The sequence below is a fragment of the Symsagittifera roscoffensis genome, chromosome 5 (assembly GCF_963678635.1).
Source record: "Symsagittifera roscoffensis chromosome 5, txSymRosc1.1, whole genome shotgun sequence".
NCBI lineage: Eukaryota > Metazoa > Xenacoelomorpha > Acoela > Convolutidae > Symsagittifera > Symsagittifera roscoffensis.
Window position 1 is genome coordinate 17205076 of NC_087066.1, and position 27726 is coordinate 17232801.

Genomic DNA, 27726 nt, shown 5'->3' on the forward strand with positions numbered 1-27726 from the left:
ATTGAATTAAATTATTGAGTATTGAGGGAATGATTTTCTTTTCTTAGATGTGTCTCAAAATTAAGATTTATTGGCGCAAAGAATTTGTTCAACTAAATTCAGATTTTTAAAGCATTACCAAAAAGTCTTTTTAGAGCTTCGTTGGTCATAATAAAAATACCATAAAAGCTTAAAATTCTGTTAAAAAATTTGAAAACGGCTTTAAATACGGAGTGGAATTCAATACGGAACGGAGACATTTAAATACGGAGTGCCCCAGGGCTCTGTTCACGGACTATTTTTGTTTCTAATATATTGAAACGACCTTCCTAATGGTTGTTAAAATACTGAAATAACCACACAATCATCTATAGCAGAAATTTTTATGAATATTTGTGTGATTTGGAGAAAAATTTTGGTTGGTTCAACAAAAAAAACTGACTTGAAATCAGGATAAAACAATTTGCAAAAAGTTTTCAACAAAAAATGATTCGACGGCTTCGAAAAATAAAGATCAACTAATCGAAGAAAAGCCAACTTTTAAGCACATAGGCACTCAATTAGATCAAAGCTTTAAAACACCTATAATTGAGCTTCAAAAAAGATTGAAAGTATTAACACCAAACAAAAATGAGTTGAAATTAAATTTTATATCAGGGTTCTTCGCGAAATTTTTTTCAGTCAGTTATTCAACCTTGCATCTAATATGATGTCTTAAATACGGCTTAAATACGTCTGAAAAGGAACTAAAAAACTGCATGGTTGCAAAAAAGAATAAGGTTCATTCAAAAGAAAAAAAAGTTTGCAGAAATTAAAAACAAACACAAAATCTGTTCTGTTAAAGAGATATATCTTTACAACTTTACAAAAAAATCGAAACCATTCGTACTGAATCTAATATCGCCTTCTATTGTAAGTTTATCACCCGAATTGAGATAAGTGAGCTTATAACAGAGCCTTGTCGAATTCAAAATCTAGGAACAAATCTAAACAAACAACGTTTGGTTACAAGAATTCGCGTTTCATTTATGAGTCTGAGTTGTCGAATTCAAAATCTAGGAACAAATCTAAACAAACAACGTTTGGTTACAAGAATTCGCGTTTCATTTATGAGTCTGAGTTGTCATGTGTTTCGCTTTTTTTGAAAAAAGATAGATCACGATAGCAATTGGAAATAATTATATTCAGGGTAATGATCGATTGGTAAAACTTTTCTGGTACATTGTTTTTTCTTATCAAAAATCGTAATATTTCTTACATTTCTCTCATTTTTGTTATATCGCACAAACGTTGAAGTAAATTTGTTTTTCAAATTAATTTTCACTTGCACAGTTTTTTTTTCTATAAAATAAAATCTGATCAAACTTTGAGGTAGGACTGTATTGTTGATTAACTGCCTCGAAGATGACGTCACTCGACAGCTCGAAAGATGAAAGCAGTTATGCTTATTACAAAAGTGTTTTAGAAAAAAAAGTACACCAGGAATGTAGACGAAACGTTCTGCGCTACTTGCTTATCAAAAAGTTTTACTTGTTAGACAAGCTTTTTTGTTGTCTGGTTTGAAAAACCTGCAAAGGGGTTGGAAAAACCTGTGTATAATAAATGCACAATTTTGGTAGCGTCGATTCGAATGGTAACCGTGAGGTTGCAAGCCTGTTTGCAGGTGCCATTTGAGAGCAATTTGGAGAATCAGAATCCATATTTTTTATCCGATTGAAACCTAAAACTTTGCATAACCCGTTTTTGTTGATGTAGATCTAAAACATAAAGACCAAGGATTTTTATTGATGAATTCTTAAAATGAAACAAACTAGTTAGTCGTCAAAAAAAATTCCGCCCAGTTTTTACCAAAAAAACTTTTGAACAGAAATCAGTCTCATGTAGATATAGGTCTCTGAGTTTATGAAAAAATCAGCTCACCAATAAAAAGTTTTACGATCAGCTTACCAATAAAATCTTCTGTTCAAAATTAATTTTGCCACCATAGCGTATCAAACACGCAATCAAATAGTGCGTCAGAAAAACTTAATCGAAACCTTCCAAAAAGGATCCAAGGATAGTGTTTTCTATTTTTTCCCAATAATTTTTGGGTTTCTCAAGGATGGTAGTTATGGCAAATAAGGGCTTCAGATATAAGCTCCAGGTCGAGCTATTACTGTAACAACAAGATTTCTTGAGATTTTTTTGAAAACCGGCCGCTCCTTTGGAAAACCGCGAAACGCTTGTCAGCTTCTGCTGGCAGCCTATTTAAAACACTAAGATAGATTGATCAATTCACTATTTATATATGTCGCTATGTAGCTCAAACAAATATTTTCCACAATTTGCATCAATTTATTGTAATGCTCTCAATGCAACACTGAGATCAAGCAAACTTTTCGGCTTATTTATTTCGAGACTGTTTCGACAAAATTCAAGGAAGAACTGAGGTGCCTCTGATTGCCAGATTTTCAGCTCCTGGAGATTTTGTCCAGTCAGGTTTTTCATGTTACCAAAATTGTTGCTGTTTTCGGGGTCAATAAACTGAAGCCAGTTTTGTACTTCGGCTCTTGTCCATATTATGTAACCGGGTTCCTCCACATTTGAAGTTTTCCGAGTTGGAACTATTTTTGGATCTATTTTCGAAACCCCGTCTAAATAAAATTACCCACAAATTGTGAGAGGTAATTATTTTTATTAGGGCAACAATTCGTGAGCGATAAATCGTAGCAGGCGATTATTCATAACAAGGCATTGGCAAGTACAATACGCTTGCTCCGCTTCGCTCCGCTTCGCTCCGCTGCGCTTACATCCGGTATGAGGGGAATATTGCGCGTGAATTAGTGTTCCCCGCTTCATTGTTGTACGAGTTCTTGCCTGTTACGAATTGTCACCTGTAACAAGTTGTCGCCTCACGCATTATTTCATCTACTTTATTCAGTTTCGGTCAAATAAAAATTTGGCGATTTTGCCGTTGTTTCTGTGATTTGGTGATCTTTGAGAATAATTGATTTTTAATTTTAACCAGCTTTCAGTTTTCCTATTAAAATTTGGGTGTTAAATCATATTGTATCGCAACCCAGATAGTCGCAAAATTACCAAATGTATTTATTTTTTCAAAAATAGATCCCTTTAGCCGAATCCGTTTCGTCATTATTTTCAAAACTCGTGTTTTTTCCTTCAATAAATCTTATCAATTTTGGAAAATTTGTCTCAAACTCCGAATCACTGCACAACTGGTAATAAATTTCAGCTCCCAAAATTAATCCCAGCCACCCTTTGGGTTCAAAATCAGGTTGCGTTTTCACAAATGCGATATTTTTCTTCTGCTTGTAAGCATAAGTCGCTTCTGACCTACAGGCTTGGCTATTGCTGTAATCTTCTGAAAAACAGCAAACAACGAATTCTGAATTTTCGACTGCATCCGCCATTTTTTCCAACGAATCGCCCTCCATTTTTTCAATATCGATCCACACCTTTTTACCATTGTTCTTCAATCTCTCAAACAACTTCAAAGCGATTGGTTGTTGTTTCCAGCAGTAACTTATCATAACATGAGTCGAAGCATCATCGTCCAACTGGTTGTTGTTGACCTCTTCGGAGCTTTCTTCACATCTCGAACATTCGATCAGCCCTAGTTCCCACAAAATACCTTTAGCAGCGCTTGAAATATCAGTGTTTTCACTCTCGATCAAGCTTTTAATCTTTTCCAAAATCATTTCATGCTTTTTCAGAGATTTTTGACCTTCGTCGAGGAAGCTCAGCGACCAAATTAGACAAAGACTTCTTTTTACTTCTAGCTCTTCCGAGTCCTCGTTGAGAATTTTGCAGCATATTTTAACAATGTTGCATTTTAACAACTCGGTGGCATTGTTTCGGTTTTTGGCGAGTCGTGTTAAGCAGTCTAGTAGTTCTTCGACTGTATAGCCTTCTTCATTTCGCCTTGAGGCTGTTTTGACCGCGTTTTCAAGAAGGTTGCAAACTACGTACTTGATGTTACATTCCGTGGCTTGAACTAGTTCGCAATACAAAATTGATAGAAGGGCACGTTTGGAAAAATCTGAAAAACTTATAATTGAAAAGAAATCACTTTTTGATAAAAACTTAAGGGAAGCGAGACGCGATTTTTGATTTAAATTCAAAACCCAGTATTCAAATTTTCCATAAAAAATTGAAATAGAGTGCTAAAAAGTGCTACAAATAGAGTGCTAACACATGGTCAATCGGGAGCTGATCTCGGTGTTGGACTTTTGAAAAAAAACTTTCAAAATTTTTGTTAACCTTTTTCTAGGTCGACTAAATTGTTTTCCGAGCTCTCCAAAACACCGTTATGACCATTATTTGACAAAATTTTTTGCGCCGCAGTCAAGTTTTGAAAATTTTTCAAAAATGCCGCTTTTGAGCAACTTCTGGAAAGTTTTGACCAGAAAAACGCGCTGCTTCGTGTGAAAATCGCGTCAAAACCAGTATACTTTCACTTTGGATCACAAATATTTGGGTCAGTCGACCGAAAGGGGATGCCGTAAATTGTACCAAAGTTTTCATTGGGTGTTGAGACTTTAAACCAAATAGAATTATTCGAGGGCTCTTATGTGTATTGTTTTAGAGAATCCATCTATCACTCTTGTACCTATTTCCTGTTCTGAGTCCAAATCAGCTGATAAAGACAACACTAAAAGAGCAATCGCTTTCACTCCTGGGATATTGAACGCACTTCCGAGGTACAACATGCAGATCCGACAGATGCCTTCGTTACGAATCGTCTTCTGCGAATCTGGGTTGTAGCGTAGAACATTGTAGATAACTGTAAACAGCGTGTCGAGAGCTTCATCGCAACGTGTAAGTTCAAATGAACTTCGGTTCCCGTTGTATTTCAGAACACGACCCTGGATCGAGGGATGCTCCATGTCTCGTATAATGAACCTATGGAGACCCATAGTTATAATCTTGTCTCGGATTTCCTTGCATCTTTCCGAACCGTTGATTAGCAACCCATAGAGCTCATTTAAGTTCGAGTGCATCGGTTCTGCAAAATAGCTCTCCTTCTGGTTAAGCATGTACCCATATATTAATTCAACTAGCGCCAGTCGGTTCAAAAGTTGCCAAAATTTGATTTCGTTGTCCTTATGCTTCTCGAGATAATCAGCAATTCGATTCAAAAATAGCAATTTGGTCTTCAAATCGAATCGGTTCAAGTCGTATTCTTTGACATGGCAAAAGTAAGAAGTGACAATTTTCTTGATTTTCCCCCAACTTTTGCACGACTCAGGAACAGCATCTAGGTCATCCTCAAACTTGGCTTGGGAAACCAAATCCTCGCGTTGGTAGCTCCGTAAGTGCAGTTTAATCATTGTTTTTCGGATTCTGCAAAAATTTATAGAAATTTGCCCATAAAAACGTTGAAAGAAGTTCGAATGTATAAATTTTAACAAATTTATCGAACGGGCACAGGCCTTTTAGCATGTGAGCCGATTAGCATGCCCATATAAAAGAATGTAAATTGATGAAGATTTGCTATTGCGCGTTGTGCTCACGCAAGTTTTCAATTTTGAATGACGTATGTACTTGGCCTAGTTTTGAATTAGGCAAAAGTGAAAATTTGATTCTCATAGCATACTAAGTGGTTTTCGAAAGTATTTGAAATTTTTAAGATAATTTATTTTCGTCTGAAAGCACACCCAGTTGAAGCAAACATCGCATGCTATAGAGAGTTGCAAAAAGTTCGGACAGACAGAAATAATTAAAAAGAGCAATCGTACCATTTTGACAGATTTTTGCATGCAATTTCTTTTTTCATACAACCTTGAGACACAAAATCGGACTGAAAAATTAGATTTTGCATGCAAAATTTCTCGAAAATAGGTCAATTGCTCTTTTTAATTAATTTTGTCTGCCCGAACTTTTGGCTACTAATTATAATAGGCACACATCCTAATCGCTACGCTCCCTTATTAGTTTTCTTCGTGTTACGTATTAGTTTTCTGAAATAATTCTGACCTTCAAAACTAAACTAAACAAAATTAAAATCTTTGTTTGAAGTTTTGCGTTTGCTTTTTGTCGGCCTTTTTGCGCTGAAAAATTACATTGCAAATCGTTGTTGAATGAAAAAGTTTTTTCAGTTCTGTTCTTGAAATAAGGCAAAAATGCAACTCTCTGAGAAAGCGCAATCGTTTTGCATTGATTGTCGGTTCTAATGCAATTTTGAAAAATTGATTGCGATTTTAACTCCATCTCACTATGTCAAATTCAAAATTATAAATCAAAAACTTAAGACTTTGTCAGATAAATTTGTAAAAAGCTATAATTAGTAGCAAAAAGTTGGAACAGAAAGAAATATTTAAAAAGAGCAATCTGCCAGTTTTGAGTATTTTTTCGTCTGCTATTTTTACTTTGAACTTTTAGTCTGAAAAATCAGTTTTTGCAGTGAAGGCCGGATATAAATTGCGTGCTAAAGTTCGTATAGACTTTCCATTGCTCTTTTCAATTATTTCTTCTAATTTGAACATTTTATCGACGGCCAATATTAAGCAACTTGACAGTTTTTTAAATAAAGTTTTTGGAACTTTTTGAAAAATTATAAAAGCTGTTTTATTTCGGCAACAAAAATTGTTTGAGCATTCAAATTTGAAGGCCACATTATCAACCATTAGAATTACTTAAACACCACCGCAACACAGCGTCTACTTTTTGAGAAAAACTTTTTTAAATTTTCAAAAAATTGTCATAAGAAACATCATATCTCGAAATTGAAGCAAATTGAGAAGTCATAATTGTAAGCAAAATTACTACTCCGGAAAGAATCTTTATACTATCCCAAAAAAATTTTGAGAATATCAAGCAAAATAGCAGAAAACTACAATTCGGATGATTTTTTGTAGTCTCCCTCTGGAAGATGTATTCCTAAACCTCTCATATGTCTTGAAACTCATCAAAACTCACAAAAACTCATTATGGCGAAACCGACTCAGTATAAAAAATCTCAGGAGGTAAATTCTAGCCTTTTGCTGTTGCCATTGGGTGTTATGCTCCAAAATTATACAATTTGGCCCTATGTTATAACTTTTTTCTGGCTATGTTGATATGGGTGAATTCCAGTGTTAACCCATGCAAAAATAATCAAGCTAACACGGTTAAATTTTTGTTAAGTAACTTTCTTACAAACGCAATGAACCGGCGTTCAACGATATTTGCGTACTTCCGATATTTGAAAACTTCAATATGGTGTTGCGAAATCAATTTAAGCAAGAGAAGGAGAAGTTTTTGTGGTGACCTCAAAACTGTCATGTTCATTGGACTGATGTACCATAACCTCAAATAGATTAGTTCCGAACTAAATTAAGTTTACAAACACGGTCACCATTGTTCTGGCCTGAAACCACTCTCACTCAGTAAAAAGAGAATATAATAGATTATAATGGATTTTTATTGTCAGTCCAGGGGGGCGGATCTAGGATTTTCTCGAGGGGGGGGGGGGGGGGGGGGGATTTTCAAAAATGTTCGAAACTTTTGTCGATTTTTTTTAGGTCGTCTCGAATTGATTTTCCGAGCTCTCCCATAGCACTAAAAAGACCCTGTTTTGGTCAAATTTTGTGCGCAGGGAAAATTTTGAAAAACAGGTGAAAAAAGGCGTTTTTAGTCACTTGCGTTTTTTTTTGGCGCGCGCTCCCCCCTTAAAGTAAGTATATATTGGCGCCAAAGGCGCCTTTACAAAATTTTTAGGGTCCGTCACCAAATATGGATATCTCAAAATAGTACAAAGGGGGGACCCTTTGGGTCGGCAGGGGGTCGAATCCCTGAGGGGGGGGGGGGGGGGGGGGGAGGGGGGAGAAGCGTCCAATCCCCGCCTCCCCCCCCCTAAATCCGCTCCTGTGTCAGTCTCCATAAATTTCCAAAAGAATTGATCATAATCGATTAAAAATGGAATATAATGTTACTATTTTTCGAAATTATTTTATGAAAGTTTTTTTCTCAAATTTTATTGAACTATAATCCATTTAAGAAGCTAATTAGAGGCTTGCGTTTTCCGGCACTGCCTTAAAGCACAAGAAAATGGATTCACTTTAAGCCAAAAAAAACAGGTCGTATCAGGACAAAACTCTGAGTGCATTTTAGAATTCTTGCATTTATTCTAAAAGGCACCATATGAAAAAAATTCAAAAAATGAAATTTTCTTTGTTATGATGTTAAGTCTGCCCCTAACATACAAGGTCAATTACAAAATTTACTCTAGTTAAAATTTCTTCGAGCAATTCAGTTACCAGCTTCCACTTTGGTTATGATTTACTTGCCTGAAAATTGTTCAACTAAGAGCCCGCGTTAGTTAGATCGAAATCTCCAAAATGTGCTAATTTCAAACCTATGACGTGAGGCGACAATTCGTATAGTTTTATGACCTGAGGCGACAATTCGTAACAGGCGAAAATTCGTAGAATTTTCACAACAGTATTCGTAGAATTTTCGTAACAGTAGATTAAGCGGTGAACACTGGTTTTATGAAATACAAATAAAGATATAACTCTTCCATGATTTCAAAATCAAGACATCAATATCTTTCAGACAACATTTTCTAACCAAAACCGACTAGTTGAAAAGACGAAAACTATTTTAAGAGAACGAAAACCCACAAGTTTTCAACTTTAGTTAAAGTCGTAACAAAAAAGATAGCTGTATTGATTTCCACCGGCAAAACTTCCTTTTCAAATTTTATATTGTTGTTTGCCTAGCAATGAGAAGTATTCAAAAATGGGTGTCAATGTCTACCTTCTGAGTTAGGACCGATGTGGTTAACTCATAGAGTAATTTCGGATAGGGTACACCGTCTGCTCGTCACGCTATCTTATTTTCGGCCGGATAGATTCGTGCAACTTTTTAGTCTAATACCGATCCTAATCTTACTCTTATACTATCTAGTCTCAGGGTGTTTAACTAGTCTCTGCTAGGCTCAATAGATCTAGGGTATACTGGTTTATTGCGGCTGCTGAAGTTCTCTTGGAGAGGCAACTAATTTCTAAGTTAAATTCAAATCTCTCTGGTGCTGAAATTACAAGTAATTTCAGCACTTACAAATAAGTGGGTTGTTAGTTAGATGGATCATGATTGGTTAATATTAAATACTTTAGAGTGGTAAAATATCTAATTTATCCAATCATAAAATATAGTTTAGATCAGGTTCCACCCATCCGGGTTTTATAGAGTTTTTTAGAATTATCTTTCTGCAATTTAAAGGATGGATGATGGACGTTGGTATTTGGCGAACATCGTACTCTTGTCCGGTTTCTCTTGTTAGAGAAGTTCCAGGACGCTGGAATGAGGGCATCAGTCGTTGTGTCTTCTTATGACAACGATGGTGTTTCGCAATGAAATCAATCTGATTTCAGAATGGTTTGCTATGATGGGTTTTTCTGTTTTATGTAGAGAACTTCTTTTGTGTTCGACCTCGTCTGGGAATGGCGTGGAGATTGTGCGTGGAGGGAATGCCTTGTAACTCGGATCTGTACGTATACTTGAACATCGAGGTGGTCATTGGTCTAGTTCAATGAAGTCTTTTTCTGCGAAGTCAACGTACTCTAAATCCTTTGAGTTTGTGATTGTGGACGGCATATCGGTTTGTGGTTGGCCATTCTTTTTTAAGTGTAGTGGGGTCATTTTGTCTTTGGATGTTCGTCTTTGTTGTTGTGTGCTGATCTATATACTGCAAGGTATAGTTTACATTTTATAAAATTTTTATTAGTTCAGTTTTTAGTTATGATTTTGGTTAGTTGTTTTCACAAAAGCGTTTTGTTTTAGTTCGGTTATTTTGAAGAGTTACTCACCCTTGAGTACCTCTTATTAAAAATAGGAGTGTGGTCACAAAGCGTGGATGTAGCGCGGTGGGTTAGGCCGGCTATAGAGCATGCTCAGGACGTCCTCTCTGGTGGGTTAGGCCAGGAGTGGGAGTATGATTTCGTGCGGTTTCTGTGAGAGGTCCTGTTATGTGATAACATTTTATGTTGGGTTTATGGTGGTTTTTCTTATGTTTCGTTGGTTGTGTCCTTTTTTCAAAAATCAAAATGTTTTTGGTATGGGTTTGTCTTTCGACTTTTTTGTGTTTTATTATTTCTTTCTTAGACTTTATAATAGTCTTCAAAAGAATAAATTATCCAGTTTTAAACTGGGTTAATCCGGTTTGGGTACCGTTGGTTTTCTTTTCTTAGTCATGCTGTTATTCTATGATTTGTGGTGTTTAGTAAGCTGCGTTGCTTAGTTTTGTTTAGTATATAATTCCTTTCCAACCGGGTTAAAGGAAAGTTTGAAACTTGTTATCGCGTGTTAGAGTTGTTGAGTGTGAAAGCTTGAAACTGAAATTCATTATTTAAACAATTCTTCGTGGGCGAGCTGTGCGAGTTTGAATAGAATTCTTGTGCGAGTGAATGAAAATATCAAAAGGTTAGTACTGCATTTTCATTTTATCAATTTACTACATAGAATTTTAATTTTACTGCTTGTTTTGGGGAAAAATTAAATTACAAATTTTCATTTTTTATGAAGTTTACTGCTTTTGGGGAAACAGTTTATAAATCAATTTACTACATTTGGTATAAATTTATAGTTTATTTTGTGGAAAATATTAGTGAAGTGAAGAATTTTAACAAGTTTATTTTTTATTTTGCTTTTTTGTTTCTTCAGATGATCCTGGTATGAAGACTAAAGATCTAAATGAAACATGAGTAAAAAATGGTTAGTATTTATTTCAAATTTATTAGTAAAAAATATGTATAAATTATACTTACCTGTTAGTCGTCGGGGAAAAAATCGTGGGGGAAGATGTCGTGTATTATGTCGGAGTTTGTTAGTAATTTTGCTAGTATGCGAATGATGTTTTTAGTTTGAAGCAGTGGCCAAAGCAATTGAAGTGCTTTAATAGTTTTTAGTTCTTCAGTGCCAACTGCAAACTCATAAGGTGTGTTTTGAATGAGGTTATATAATTTGTGATTGTATTTAGTGTTGTGGATGAATCCTAATATTGGGATTTCTATAGGTTGGATAAATTCATGTGGGATGAGGAAGGGTCTGGATTCTTCTGCGTTAAAGGTCTTCGTGATGGGACAAAATATATACATTTGGGTTATGGGATCATAATCGCGGAGGATGCCGTGAAGGTTAGTATCTTTGATGCAATATGTGAAACTAAGAAAAAATGGTGAATTGTATTTAGAGTTAAGAAACTGAAAACGGTGGTGTGGTTGTCTTGATGGATTGTGTAGGTCAAAATGATTTTGTATGAAGCAATAATATGTATATGTGTGGGTTTGTTTAGTGCGTAACATAATGTCGTGTGAGCAGTGCAAATCGCGTTCATGTGGTGCAAGGAAGTGGAAGGTTAGTGAAAATAATTGAAATTTTTCTTTAAAACTTTCGTAAGCTTGCATGTCGGTTAGTGCTTCAGAAATGATGTGGTCAAATTTTCGATCAAATATATTGAGTGTAAATACATATGGTGTTTTGATGAAGAATTTTTCTGTTAGTTGTGGGTTAGCGAAGCGATCATCATATAAAAATTCGTCTTGGTTAGTTCGCATGATGTTATGATCGTAATATTCTAGCGTAAATTCGTTAGCTCGGGGTGCAGTGAATGTTTTTAGTGATTTTTTATATCCTATATTAGTAAATTGTCTATGTGTTAGTGGTGTGGTGAGTCGATATAGCATATCTTGATTTCTTTCTATATCGTCATGAGTATTAGATAATGGTAGGCAAAGGGGGTTAGTAAAATGATAATATGATGTCCAATGAAGTGTAGGCATTAAAACATGTTCATCTACAAAGCTACGTGTGTCGTTAGTGTCATGAGGGGTGTTTAAAGTATATTGTGGAAATGAAGGTAAGGTGATTGCTACAAAATCTTTCGTGTTAGTGTGATGTGGATGATTAATGTATTCACGGGCTGTTCCTGGTTTGGTTGGGAATGGATGGTTTGGGAATTTTCTTTTAAAAGTGCGATAAGCTCTATTAGTGCTTTTTGATGATTCGGTGGAAGTGGATGATTGTGCCAATGATGCAGAATAAGCTGAAGAGGGTGTAGGGGTAGGTGGATTTGAGGATTCTATTGTGGAAGAAATCTGATTTATAGTGGGGGTGTTAGGGTGTAATAGTTGTTGTTGTAGGGTGATAAAATTATCGAGTTCTTGGGAGATTTGGGGAATATCTGGAGAATTGGATGATCGGTCTGAATGAAATGAAGAGTAGGTTGGGGTGACTTGTGAAGCATAAGAGGGTGTAGAAATGGATGGGAGTGGGTTATTTGGTGGGATTGGTTGAAAAGGGGGTTTTGAAAAAATTGAGGAGTTGGTTTGAAAATTATTGGATGGAGATGGTTCAGAGTCTGCAAATTCATCAGGGGTTTCAATATTAGGGTTATTGAGTTGTGAAATGGAGTATAAAACTAAAATATTTGAATTAGTGTCTGAATTCATGCCTGATGTTATATTACTAGTTGGGAAATCGGGTGGCGGAAAAGCAAAAAGTGGAATTATTGTAATTGGAGTGTTGACGTTGGTTGGATGGGAATTTGAGCGGTGTAGGGATCCAAGTTGTCGGCTCATCGTGGGCTAAAAAAATTATTATTTTGAGACTGAAAAGTTTTGGTATGAGGTTGTTCTATAATTTGTTCATATGTATTTTCATCTTGTGAATGATGTGTCATTATATGTTGTATGGGACTTTGCGATATGTTTGGTCTAAAATTTGGATTATGTAATATTGCTAAATTTCGAAACTTTCGTGGGACTAGGGATAATGAATGGTTATGTGGTAGGGGTGGCAACTGTGGTGCTGTAGGCGTTATTTCTATATTATTATGTTCTTCGTCGTACGTGTTCTGTCGTGTCGCTATTTTTGTGTTATATTCTTTTATTTGTGCGTCTAAAAGAATTTTGTTTATTGATGATGAAAAAATTCCAAAAAATCCTGCAAATAGTATGCGTGCTGCACTTGCTTGTCTATTCACTTGTGTGTGTATAGCGCATGTATTATAGATTCCTTTTAAAAGTGAAAAAAGAAATCCTATAAAGTTAAACATTGCGTATAAAATAGTTAATTTTTCTAAGATGTAATAGGGCCATCATAGAAAATCAAGAATTTCATTTTTTAGTGTAGCAAAACTAAAAATATTTATAGGTGAGATATCTTGTGGTCGGTATTTTTCACCGTTGAGATATATATAGTCTTTAATGTCTTTAAAATATCCGCTATAATCTTGTGTATAGATATCTGCAAATCCTGCTGTTTTGGCAAGTTTGCGTAAGTTTTGATCAATTGATTGTCTTTGTATAGTGTCCATTTGTGTTAATAATTCTTGGAATTTTTGTGTTCTAATGTGATGTTGGATATCGGATTTTGAATATATTCCAATTGATTGTAAATCGATATTTGGGTTTCGAGCAATAGCTCTAATGCTTTCAGGTGAAAATTTTTTGAGTGATTGCATTAATGTGGGGTATTGGGTAAGAAGGTAATATTTATCTTCATCAGGGTTCAGTTGTACTACATTGTGGCTATTTTCTGATCCACATGGGACTGCGGTATCCCAGAAATAGGTTCGTCTTGAAAGTGTGTCAACGAAATGTACTTTATTCTTATAAAAGATAGGGATTCTTTTATAGCATCGTTTATCTTCAAAAACATATAGTGGTGATACTTTTTTGGTACAGGTATAAAACCATAAAATGTTTCCTTCGTAGTCTAAAAAATTTGATCTATTTCCTGATAGTAAATATCCTGCGTAGGGTATTTTTAATACTGCTAGTGCAAGTGATTGTAGGATTTGTGTCCGTTCTAATTCGCATAGTTGGTGAAGTGTTTCTAATTCAGAGAGTGACATTTCCTGAAAAAATCGGCTAATTGTGTAGTCTAATTTCATATCTAAGTGAATATCATAGTGGATATTACCAAAATAAGAATTATTCATTAGTGATAGTTCTTGTAAACGTGTGCTTCTAGTGTCATGGGGCTTTAGATGTCCACCAGGTTGACCATTACTTTTTTGAAAGTTAACTGGTATATATGATGTTCCTTCGTTTATAGGATGACCTGTTGCATAAGGGTCAATTTTTTTTTCCAGTGGTCATGTCGAAACCTTTTTCGTATTCAACTAATATTTCAGAATATTGTGTTTTGTAAAGTGGGTTTCTGTAATTGCATGCAAGTTCTGTTTCTTGATATATTTGAAAACGTGTCAATTTATTTTCTATATTGTGGATGTTTCTAAAATCAGTACTTTGTTTTCGTAATGGATTTACTTGTTCATATGGAATTGATTGTATGAAATATTTCTCGTGAAATTTTATCATTCGAGCGTGTATTTTTGCTACTTGAAATGTTGTACATGTATATTCGGGAAACCAAACAATTGTTGCTTGTGTTCGTGTTGTAGGGTCACAATAACCTTGATCGTTTTTACAAGGTAATCTAATTCCTTGATAGATCATTGTGTTGTTTATCGTGCATGTCATAGGTTAATCGTCCGTGTGCGCCGTTATATGGGTATTTTTCATCTAATTTTATATGTCCTTGATATCTTTCAAGTTCTGCTTGATGTACAGAATCTGAAAAAACTTGGAAATAGACTAACTTTCTATCTGTGTTTTTATTTTTTGTGATATTTAGTCGGAGTAACTCGTTTTTACAATCTTCGGGATTGAGATGTAAAAGTCGTTCTATATTACTCTGGTAGAATGATTCATGGTCAAGTCGGTTTTTATTTCCGTTTGAGACTTGTGAACAATGTACTTTCTTTTCAGAAAATGTTGCTGTGAATTTATATCCTATAACTGTAGTTGCTCGGGCTTTTGAATAAAGTGTTGCTATTACATTTGTAGTTTCTATGGCTTGGGGTTCTGTTTCGCATTGTGATACTTGATTTATTGCATACTTGTGTAGTGTTTTTTGTTCGTTTTCTTCACAATCGTAATGTGTTACTAATAAATCTTGGGGTCCTGTGCGGGGGGAAGGGTTTATGTTTTCATTTGAGGTTATTAGAAAAAGGAGTTGGAGAAAAATTAAAATTTTTAGAATATACATGTGTATGACAATCCTGAGTATGGGTTATAAAATGTGATGTAACCAATTGTCTTTTTGGTATATCTGTCGTATTTATATATTACTTCAGTTGTTATAAATGGTGGTGGTAGTGATTGAGCTGTTATATTTGGTGGGTTTAATGGGTAAGGATGTTGAGCAATGTTGTTTAGTTTAACCGTGATTTCAAATTTTAATTGGAGAGTATTTTGTTGGAGTATTTGGATGTTATGATCACGAATGTCTTCGTGGATATCTTGTCTATATTGTAATCTATTAAGTGCCCAGTTGTGGAGTCGGTTACTTTCTGGGTGCTGTCCAAATAATGGTGGGGGTGCTGTGAATGTATTCCAGTCTAATCTTAGAGGGATATTTGTTGATGATTGTTCTCGATATCTAGCGTCGAGATTATTTGGGAAATTTAAAGGGAAAGGTGTCGGTGAAATTTAGCTTATTGATGGTGTTGATGTTAGTGACAATGTTTCTGGTAGTGATGATGATGTTGTTGTATCGATAGAAATATCTATTGGATCATTTATTAAATTGGGTTCACCTTGTGTGAATGATTGTGTTGTCCAATATGGTAGTCGTGATGTTTGGTTTGGAGGGTTAAAGGAATTTTCACGTATTTGTTCAGATGTTGGTGTTGAACCTAAGTAATCTGAGGGTAGACTTGAGGTGCTACGTTATGAAAGAAGCGTAGGGGTTTCTGGTAATATACCAATTGGTTTTTCCGGAGTACTTTGTGATGGGGATTGGGGTATATCAAAATGAACTCGGGGGGTTTGAAAATTTCTGTTTTGTCGTGGATGTATAATTTGTCTATTTATTTCAACTGTATTTTGATTTTGACTAAGATTTCGTATTCTACTTATTTCTTGTGGTAGTGTTGGGTACAAGTTATATGTTGGTTCACTTAGAGGTGCTTGTCGTTGAACTGGTTCTAGTGGTTCAGATAAGCGAGCGTGTCGTTCTTCAAAGGTATATGGGCTATCTTGGAAAGAATTTCGTGTAGATGTTTGGGGGTTTTGGGTAGTTGTAGGTGGTGTCAGGTTTTCTTGGGATGATGTCGGTGAAGACTGACTGTGTGATTGTTGGTTAGCAATTTTTGAGGGTTTTTTATTGATTTCTTTTAGTGAAAAAATTTATGTTTTTTGGAGTATTCTTCTAGAAAAAGGATTAAAAGGATTGTTGCTAAGGCGAATGTTATGACTGCCTTCTTTATACATTTGCATATTGTCAAGATGAGGGATGATAAAAATGTTATAAAAATTACAAATAGTAAAAAAATATCTGTTCTACTAAAAATGGTTCGTATCATTTAGATAAGTTTTGTGTCTCGTACCTGTGAATATGGTCAATGGCTTTTGAGAGTTGGAGGTATAGTTCAAATATGGAATAGAAAATTAAAAAAATAATGCAAAAAATGATTAAGATTATTACAAAAGCTTCAAAGGTATCAAAAAGAAATATGAATAAAAGTTAAAATATTGTTAAAAAGATTATGAAAATGTTGAGTATTATGTTGACTGATCGAGAGAAGAGCATTTAAGAAATGGCTTCTTGATCGAATATTTTTTGTTGCTTGGGGCAATTTTCAAGTGTGGTCGAATTATTTATTGGTTTTTTGAGAAGTGGGTTGAGTTTTGTGAAAAATTGCTGGGGGCAAATTTTATGGTGTTTGGGAGGTCTTCTTTTACTTTATTTTTATTTGTCAAGTGATCTGGGGTATTTTTGAGATTTTTATACATTAGGCTAATTTAATATAGTCATTCTTTTACTTTAGGCTAATTTAACATTTTTGTCTGGGGGGTATTTGAGGTCTGAGTTGGGGAAATATTGTTGATCTTTGGGTTATTAGATAAGGGAGGGTTATGATATTATGGTGATATTTAATTTAGTTGTCAAGTTGGAGTGGTTTGCTTATTTTTGACCTGGAGGTCGTAAAGTTATAGTTATAGATATGCCTGGAGTTTAATATCTTTCGTCTAATTGGTTTGTGTTAGAGTTATAGGAGATGACGGATTGAATGAATCTTATTGGCTAATTTTGAACTAGAATCGCTGCGTGCTTGTCAGCATGTTATTTTGAAAAATGAAAGTTTAAAATGTTTAGGTGCAAAGATTATTGATTGTAAAATTAAAGTTGTTTTTGAAATTCAACTTTCTTTAATATTTTAGATTGTGGAATGAATGTTTTTGTAGTTTTTGCGTGGTTGATTTCTAAGTCGTGATGACTCTCTATGTTCTGATTTCTCTAATTGTTCTTGGGCTATAATTTTTTCTGTCATTTTTCTATTTTTTCTTTCTTTTTGATGTATATTTTGATCTAGCTTTTTTGTATTGTTTTTCGTTGTAGTTGATTTTTTATTTTGGTTTTCGAGGTGAATGTCATGTTGTTCTTTTGTTTCATTTTCCGTATGTGGGTTATTTTGAATAACTTTTAAACCTGTGAAAGAATATAATTGAGTAAGTTCGCGTAGTGCGTATTCTTTTGGGTAATAAGGTAATAGATTGTTTCGATGTTGAACAATTTCCTTTTGGTCTGAGTCGGTGATTTTATATGTTACGTCAGTGGGTTTGGCAATTATTTGGTATGGTCCTTTACGAAGGGGTTGTAATTTTTTTGAAATTCCTTTTTAAGTGTTAAAATTAGGTACTAAAACAAATGTTCCAATTTTCAAATCGGAGGCTGGTGTAAAGCGTGAATTTATTTGTTCATTAATGTTTTCCCTTTGTAACAACTTTTTTGTTACTTTTTGGTAAATTTCACTGTGGTTTTTATCTCTATTTAAAATCCATTTGATGTGTGTACCGGAAGCTAATTTAAGAATTTGTGGGTGATGAAAATGGTCTTCATCATGTGTGTGTAAAGGTAGGTTATAACAAATTGAGTCTTTATTCGGTTGACAATGACTTTCTGCATTTTTATGAGAGTTTGCTGTAAACATAATTGGTTTACGTGGCTTTTGATTAAAAACCATTTCATATGGTGACATTCCTAGAGTTGTCGTAATTTGTGAATTATATGCTAAGGGAAATAATTTTACATCTGCTGACCATTCGGTGTATCTTGTATCATTTCCATTGATGATACATCTAAGATATTCTTGTAGTGAACGGTTCATACCTTCGACTAAGCCGTTTGTCCAAGGTGCATGAGATGTACGTGGTTTGTGTTTAATGTTATATAAATGACATAATGTGATGATTTCATTATTTATGAATTCTGTACCGTTGTCTGTAACTAAAATTTCGGGTAATCTGAACTTGGCTATCCAGTGTTCATAAAGTGTTGTGTAAGCGTAATAAGCGTTACAATGTGGTACTGGGTTAAGTGCTACATAATGTGTAAATGCGTCAACAATTACCATAATGTAGGAGTTTCCTTCAGATGATGGTGAAATTGGTCCTTTTGTATCGAATGAGATACGATGGTTAAAGTATAAACTTTGTCCTTTAAAATCTTGTTTTTGTGCTATTTGTTTTTGATTTGGATAAGGTTTATTTAACTGACATACTATACAATCATTGCATAGTACTTTTATCCAAATTGGTGCATTTGGGAAATAGAAATTTTGTATAAAATTTGAATATGTTTTCTCTGATCCAGAGTGTCCTTTAATGTTTTGTGTATGTGAAATGTTGAAAGCTATGAGAATCATACTTAAAGGGAGACAGGGAACTGTAGATTCATTTAATTGGTATTCTAGAAGGTCTGTGTTTTCATTAATTGTTGTATTAATAAATTTTCGAAAATATCGGAGGAGTGTTTTATTTCCTAAAATTGTGGTATCTGCCTTTACGGGTTTAGTTTTGTATTTGTGCCATGATTTTAGTTGTCTAATTACTGGGTCAAGATTTTGATATTGTTTCAAGGTATTAATTGTAATTTTATCTGTTGGGGGGAGAAAAATGTTTTCAATTTCTAATTTAGATAAAGGAATTGTATCAAGTGGGTCATGGAGGTCAAAAACTTGATTTATTGTGTATTTTAAATCATTTGTTTGTGGTCCTGATAAATTTATTTTATCAGTTAGATTTTCTTTTTCAATGAACGGAAAAAGGTCTTTTTTATGCGAGTGTTGTTTTATTCTTTTTTGTTGGGTGTTATTTTTTATCCATTGTGAGTATGGAATTGGTTTGAAAGTTGACGTTCCAAGTAGATCAACTTCGTAGTGGTTATTTTGGCAATCTAAGTAAAGTGGGAAGTGTTGTAGGTTATTTATCTGTGACTGTTCAATGTCAGTTTTTACTGCATATTTGCATTCTAGTCGGGGTGATGTTTCGTTTTCTGCAAGGTAAAATTTTATATTTTTGGGTATTTCAACTGTGGTTTTTCGTGTAAGTAACTCAGGTGGTGTATTTCGATTTAATGTATCTGGTAATGCAAGATTCTTTCCTGCTCTCCAAACTATATGTAAGTTTGGAAATTTCATTAGAATTAATTGAAATCTATAAACTCGGTGATTTGGGTTTGACTTTTGTGTAAAGAGAAAAATGATTGGTTTGTGATCTGTGAATAGAACTGTTGGATGTTTTGATCCAAGTATCAGAAATTCATATTCTGTAAGTGTATAAATTATAGCTGTACATTCTCTCATTAAAGTTGAGAGTCGTAGCTCTGCTTGAGTGAATAATCGAGAATTTGCTGATATAAGGTTCATTTTATTTGTACCATTGTGTGATTGTAATAATGCTGCGCCGATGCCAAAATTTGAAGCATCGCACATTGCATAGAATGGTTGATTTGGATCTGGAATTGTATTTGAAATTTGTTCAGTTAGAAGTTTTTTAATTTCTTCAAATCGTGTTTGATGTTCTGTATTCCATTCAAAATTATTTTGTTGTCTGAGGATATTATAGAATGGTCTTAAATATAATTGCATTTTATAAACGTATTTGCTTAAAAAATTTAACATTCCAAGGAATTCTTGGATTTTCTTTTTGTTTGTTGGTGGTTGAAGTTTTTGAATAGCATCAATGCGTGATTTTAATGGAGTTATTGTCTTTCTTTCTATATTATGTCCTAAAATTTTAACTCGTGTTAAAAAGAAGTGTGACTTATCGGGGGCGGCCTTCAGATTTTCGTTCTGAAGTATTTTGTGATAGTGTTCTAAAACTGTAAACATTTCTTCTTTTGTCTGTGATTGCATAAAAACATCGTCTAAATAGGTGATTGCGTTTTTCTTGAGAATTAGTGGTCTAAAAATTTTGCTCATAAAAGCTGAAAATGCTGCTGGTCCTATGGATATTCCATAGAATAGGCGGTTGAATTCATATTGTTGATTTCCAATAACAAATTGCGTTAATCGTCGTGATTGTTCATCTAGTGGCATTTGGTTGTATGCACTATTCATATCTGCGGTTGTAAAGTATTTTCCGTTTATTTTTGTTAAAATAACTTGTATTGGTTCAATAGGCCAATTGCATTTTGATTCGTCTATTAGTGAATTAAGGTATCTAGCGTCTAAAACTATTTTTAATGTTTCTCCTTTTGCTAAGATGATAACAGGGTTAATAAATATGTTACTTTTTGTTGTTCTTCTTTGTTTACCGGTGAATTTTGTATTGCTCTAAAATATCGAGTAATCTGTTCACTTTATCGTGTAAATGAATTGGTACTTTACTTGCTCTTCGTTTTTTGAAAACTGCGTCAGGTTTTAATGGGAGATGTAGTGATGAACTGATTTTGCCAACATCAATTTTGGATGTTGCATAGACTGATGAATATTTTATTAGCTGCTTGGCTAACTTGTCAAATTCGTCTTGTGTTATTTGTGAATGTTGGAAGTTAAACATTGTTAAAAATTTCTGTTGATCCTCTGTATAGTTATTTATGTTGAATGTAGGTTTGAAATATGGGGTTTTTGTGAAATAATCTGTATTTCTTTTTTCATTACTTATTATATTATTTATGGATAGTTCTTCGTTAAGGATTGTGGATTGACAAATATCTAATAATTGGAGTATATTATTTACGCGGTATGTTTTTCATGCATTGGTGATATTGTAGCGTTGGTTTCGCAATATCCTAAAAGTCCTAAGGGTAATGTTACTTGATACGGTGTATTATTACATACATGTAACGAACTGATGTCTGAATTCGTATTTTTTAAATATTTTATGGATGAAATTGTGATTTTGAAAAACTTATGGATAGGTTTGAATTCAAAGTCTGACATAAAGAGTTGTTGTTTATTTTGATTTTTATCATATTGGTGAATTTGTTTTATTAAACAATTATATATGTTTCCTGATAGTGGTTTCAGGTGTTTCCGTTGTTGGTTTTAAATTGGATAAAATTTTGAAAAGAATGGTGGTTGTTTATTTAATCTTTGAAAAAATGTTAGGGCTGTGTTTTTTGTTTTTGTGTACTTATCTTTGATTAGTATTTTACTATTCAAGATGTTGATTGTTGGTATATATTTAGAGATAAATGGTATTCCAATGATATTGTGTTTCATATCAGTGATATGAAATATTTGTTTAAATGGTTTGTTTAAAATTTTATTTTGCTCCATTGTTCTTGTGGGGAGAAAAAATAATTGAACTTTTCCATAGTTTACTAATGTTGATCCTTGTGATGTTGCTAGTTTACTGGAGGTTGCAAGAGGCGTTAATTTTGGGGGTAATGTTTTGATTTCATTCCATGTGGGAATGTTAATTATGTTTGATTCTGCTCCTGAATCAATTAAAAAATCAATTTCAAGATCTGGTGGTTGAAATTTTTTGTTTCTTGGACTTTCTAAAAGAAATGGTATTGTCCAAATTTTTTCTTTGGGTTGTTCTTTTTGTACATTTTGGTAGATGTGATTTGTATTCAAGCATTTTGTTTTGTCATTTTCAGTGGGTTTATTTACAGTGTTAATTTCGTTAGTTTCATGTGCCATTTGTGTAGTATGGATGGGTTCAATATAATAATTGTGAAGGAGTTCCAATTGATTTTCATATATATGTGATGAAAAAGATTGTTCATATATAATAGGTTCGTAGTCGTTTTCGACTGCTATCATATTTATGCAGATAGTGTTTTATGCATCACTTTCTGTGTCTGATGATCCACAGTTTATTTGATTTAGTTGTAGTTCGTTTTTTTCTGTGTCGTCAATACCTGGGGGGTCTGATGTTGTTTCTTCATTTGATTGTACTTGATTAATATGTCTTTGATGTTTGGGTGTACTACTTCTGTAGCGATGTTTAGAATTATTATAATGGTTATTATTTCTATGTGGTGATTGAGAATAATTTTTATATCGATTATTATAACTTGAATGTCGATTTTGTGAATTGTTTCGTGATCTGTTTTGATAATTATTGTTTGATCTGTGATAGTTTGATCTGTTATATGAGTTATTTCTTGATCGATTGTTTGGGTAATTTTGATTTCGTTTGTTCGATTAACTTCTATTTCGATTATTTGAATAGTTTCTATTTCTATTATATGATGAGTTTCGTGATTGATTGTTTGGATAGTATTTATTTCTTGTGTTTGATTGGAAATTGGATCTAGAAACAAATTATGTTGTATTTGAATTTGATCTGGAGTAGTTATTTCGACTATTGGGTTGATTATAATGATTTTGTGAAGAATTCTGTGCATTTCTTCGTTCTGGTGATCTTCCTCTATAACTTATATGGTGATTGATTTCTCGTGTAATTGGTGTTGTTCGGAAGTTGTTTTCCTGAACTGTTGTTGCTGTATACATTTTTGTTTGGTAGATTTTGATCTTTCTTCATGTATTGATAGAATGATTTATTTGGTTCTTTATATTTTTGAGGTTTGTTTTGGTTATCTTGTTGTTTTTGTCTACATTCAGAAATACTATGTCCGTATCGTCGGCAATAATTACACCATTTTTTGAAAGATGGTTTGCCTTTAAAGTTTGGATGTTTTTCATAAATATTTAGTATTTCAGTGATTTTTTCAACGAGGTCTGTATCTGATTCCTGTATGTTATTGATATTTGTGGTGTTTGTTTCGATTCGGTTAACATATTGTAAATTCAGATTTTCTGTTTCTTCAAGTTTCATTGTGATTTCCGCTTGCTCTAGTTTGTCTACTAGTTTTCGAAAATCTAAATCGGGTTCTCGAATTGAGGAAGGATGAGATGCTCTCTTTTTTATTGCTATTTTCCTTAATTGAGGTGTTAAGGTCATCATTAAAATTTCTGTCATTTTTGTGTTTTGTAGTCATGTGTATTTAATGAATATGCTTTTCGAACTAGTGTTTCGATACGTACTGCTAATTGTTTGATGGTTTCATTTGGTAATCTACGAATTTCATTACATAAAACTCTTTGGTGTTGTTTATTTCTTTCGGAGTCAAACATTTTTGAAAATTCTTGTGTAAATCTTTTCCAATTTGATTTTATTTCTATTGGCAATACTGAAAACCATTTTTGGGCTGCGCCATCTAAGTTTGTTTGTATCAACGCTGTGCGTCGATGTATCCAATTTTGATGTAGTGGTGTATTAATTGGTTCAGGTCCTATATTTAAAATTAAATTTGCTGTTACTGCATTTAAATAATCTTCTACAGAATATTCAGGGTCTGTTCCTATGAATACCATTAATGGTTTGTTTGATGTTATTGATGATCCACCCATAAGGTATGGATTCATTGTCATTTGTAGTGATTCTGCGGCATTTGGCATTTGTGAAAAATTTGAAAGTTGGTTTTTTGTTATTTCGTGTTGTTGAAGGTAATATGGGAGTGGTATTTCATTTTGCATTTGAGTTGGTTGATACGAGTGTGTGATCATTGGGTTTTGTGGCTGAGTTGGTTGAAAAGATTGTGTATTAGTTGGGTTTTGCATTTGTATTGGTTGTTGATTTTGTGTATCTGTTGGATGTGGAGAAAAAATTCTATGATATGTATATGGTTTTTGCACTCCTTGTCCGCGATATTCTTGAGTATATGGTGCAAAAATATCTGGTTGTAAGTAATCATCATCAGAGGATAAGTAATCCGTATGATGAGGTGCTTTTTTATTTTTAGTTTGTTGAAAGAATGGGTAATTTTCACTACGATCCTGTGGAGGATGTGAATTAGTTTGAAAATTTACTGAGTTGGTTGTTTTCATTGGGTTATCCCAATATCGAGATCTTACATGATTATTATTAGTTTTTCGTGGGGGATAGTTTGTTTTTGATGAATGTGCGTAATTATAATTGTGTTCTGCAAAAGTGTTTCTTGTCAACGTTCTTCGTGTTTTTGACGGTACTGTCATAGGTCTATATGTTTGATAAACCATATGTGAATATTTTGGAGCAACCGAAGGTTTAACGGTTGATTGTAAGGTTACTTGTGCTGGCGAAGTGTTTGTATTTTTTGGTGTTGTTAAATTTGGACGTATCGGTGAAATACTTTGTTGTGTAGTTGTTGTTGTTTGGACGATTTCTTCATTTATGAAGTGTGATGGTGTTTGAATATCTTGTTGTGTAAGTTTCCTAGTTCCATTAAGGTTTTCATTGTGTATGACGGTTGAATTTAAACTGTTATTTCGCGTATCAGGTAAAAATGTATTGTAGTTTAATGGTGTTGCATCAATGGTTAATGGTACTACTCTTACATAATCTCTTTGATAAGATATTGTACTTATTGCTTGACTTGAGATTGATTGTGGGATGTTTATAAATGCATGATGAGACCATTCGGGGTCCCAAACGTAGTCTGACTGTTCTGTGATGGCGGTATCATCGTTTGAATTTTGAGGTCTGAAATTTTTTCTTGCTTGTGAAATTAAATCTATATTATGTGTGAAATAATCTATTGTAAACCATGCCAAAATTTTTTGTAAGTCATGTTTTGTATGTTGTGAGACTTCGTCTTTAGTGAAATTTTCTTTAATTATATATAGGAAAGTTGAAAATAGTGTGATTTCGTACTTCTGTATGTTTGGATGTCTCAGTTGGTGAGATATTTGGAATTTCTGTTTTTTCTAATATTGAAATATAACTATATTTTATTGCAAAAACTTCGTTAGTAAATATGGAGTTTGCTCTTTGTGAGTTATGATATTGTACGCTTTTAATATATTCTAAGAATACTTTTGAAAATTCTAAGTCAAGATCGTCTGTTTGAATTACATATTTGCGTTGATTCGGATTTGGTGTACTGAATTCTATGGTGTAGATTCCGTATTGTTGTGTTAAATTACATATATTTTTCAGATAATGTTCTATGATTTGCCTTTTAATTTTTACATCTGGGAATTCTGTTTTGCATGGGCTGATTCCGGGTTCAAACAAATTTAGGAGTAAATTCTTGCAAAAGTCATGCTGTCCTCTATTATCGGGTGCATCTACGAGGAAGGGGTAAATATCGTCGTCATCTGGACTATCGTCACTTTGAGTGTGGCTGTGGCTCATTTTTTTGTTTAATGACTGTTAATATATAACTATCGATGTGTCTAATTGGTTGATTCCAATTATACAAGTGTACTGGTTTATGTTTATATTGCTTTTTTAATCTTATTTTTCCTCTTTTTGATGAATTTGAAGTTGTTTCTGAGTCGGAAAAATATAATTGATCGTGAATGGGACAATTTTTATCAATTAATTCTTTTAATTTATAAAGTTCATCTAAATTGCTGGCTTCTGATTCTGAAAATGCGTTTCTATTTTTTGAAAATCTTTTTTGTGTGATTTGTCTTTGTTTGTTTATTATTTTTCTTTTTATTGTTAGTCGTTTTGTTCTAATATATCCAACTATTTGTGTATGAGGTGTGATTACAAGATCGTATTTTTTGTTATCTATTTCACAGTTGTGTAAAACGATTGTTTGTTTATTTCCCAGATTTTTGAATGACATAAGGTTTAGGATGAGGGATGCAAAAAGTTGTTAGATGATTTCTACTTTCTTAAACTGTTAGTCCTTACGATTTTTTGGTTAGCTTAACCTGGGTCTATTTGTTCAGGGTTGGAGAGAAAAGTATATCGATTCCGAAGAATGATTTTTTACTTTCTCGTGGCTAGTATAAGCTAAGGTGTTAACTTACTTAATCTTACTTAGGGGTAGTGATTGTGTTCGAGGCTTGGAGAATAGTAAATCGATCCACAAGGTTCAGGTATAATTAGAACGCAAGTAGTTCGTTAGATACTATTTCAAACTTACTAAGTCTAAGATTTATCCTGGGTCTCGTAAGAGGAGGGTTCAAGTGAAGGATGAATAACCGAAGTTCTTCACTGTTTATCCTAATTTGAATGGTTAGTTTTGTTGAAAAATTTCTATTAGTCTTGGGTTTTTTGGAAGGGTTGGATAGTGAATCGACGTTTGAGGTCGTTAGACACTTGTTAAGTGGGTGGGGGAGAACAAAATTGTTCTTTTTGATCCAAGGATAGGCCTTGATGATCAAGTTTTAAATTTAGTGAAATAGAAAAATAATTAAGATCCAAGGATAAGCCTTGATGATCTGATTTTAAAATTAAGTGAATTTAAGTTTAAAATAGTTTAAATTTGTTTAAGAAAAAGATTTAGTGTTTTAATGATATTAGTGAGCTTATGATTGCTGTTATGTTTAGGTGATGAAGCTGGGACAACTGATGATTTTATGATTACTAACAATTTATTGTCATGCTACTAATTTTTGTTTTGATTTCAATAAATATTTTCCAAACATGTTTTATATAATACTGCAGAATTTAGGGAAACGATCTGAGATCTTTTTATCAATCGTTATTGTTTATTAATAATTTTGTTTAGCGCCTGAAATGATCATGAGTATTGACTTCAAGATTTTATGTTTGCAAATGAAAATCTAAATTCAATGCTAATAAAATTCTAAATATAAAAGTTTGTGTTGGCTTTTGCCGTACTATCATATAACTATATGGTAAGTTTCTACTTTGTCGTATGTCGTCTCTGGTTCGAGGTCTTCTTACGATTCCGGGTAGTTCTGTTATCGTTCGGAATATTGGCTCTGATCTATTGAGTCGTAGAGACATTTCGATTAAATTGTCGTCGTATAACATTTTGAAAATGTTTTGTCTAAATTCTAATCTATTTTTGGTTAATTCTAAGCTATTAAGGTCTTGTTCGAGACTTATGGTCGCACCAGATGAGTTAGGACCGATGTGGTTAACTCATAGAGTAATTTCGGATAGGGTACACCGTCTGCTCGTCACGCTATCTTATTTTCGGCCGGATAGATTCGTGCAACTTCTTAGTTCAAATCTTCTCAAAAAATGGCGGGACACGCCTTTCAAGTACCCAGCTTTCAAAAATCTTGTTTCGAGTATCAATCTAAATGACCCGATAAATATCAATCTAAAAGTACCAATCTTGCACCCACGGACGTATCGAGGAGGGAAAGGCGGCGGATTTTTCAAAAAACACTCAAAATGTTGTTATCGACAAAATAATGATAACATAAAATAAAAAGCGGCTTTCTGAAAGGCCAAATAATCAATTTAGTGATGGTTATGACAATAAAATTTTTGGGCCTAGTCGGGCAAAATGGATGACGTATAAAGTTATGAAAAAGTTTTCTAGGTTTAGGGTGTAGATTTTTGAGATTTTTGTCGTTACGAGTAAACAATTATTACCTGCTTGTTAATCAAACATTGGTTTCAAACTTCCTCTAAAGATTTTTGATTGTTTTGCAAAAACAAATAAGTGTTTTCTTAATCAGGATTTTGTGAATATGATGATTGCTGTAACCTCAAGATTTTGAAACAGTCTTAGTAACAATTTAATGTATATTTGTCAGCA

At 33.5% G+C, this 27726-nt stretch overlaps 1 protein-coding gene across 1 annotated transcript; it reads right to left on the reverse strand.

Annotated features, from left to right (window-relative positions):
* Positions 1-3059: 3059 nt before the first annotated feature.
* LOC134846037 (uncharacterized) lies at positions 3060-27726 on the reverse strand. The gene is made up of 3 exons (XM_063863210.1): positions 27561-27726; positions 4589-5322; positions 3060-3973 (listed from the first exon to the last, which is right to left on the reverse strand). The coding sequence occupies exons 2-3, from the start codon at positions 5307-5309 to the stop codon at positions 3075-3077; spliced, it is 1620 nt and encodes a 539-aa protein (XP_063719280.1). The 5' UTR covers positions 5310-5322; positions 27561-27726; the 3' UTR covers positions 3060-3074.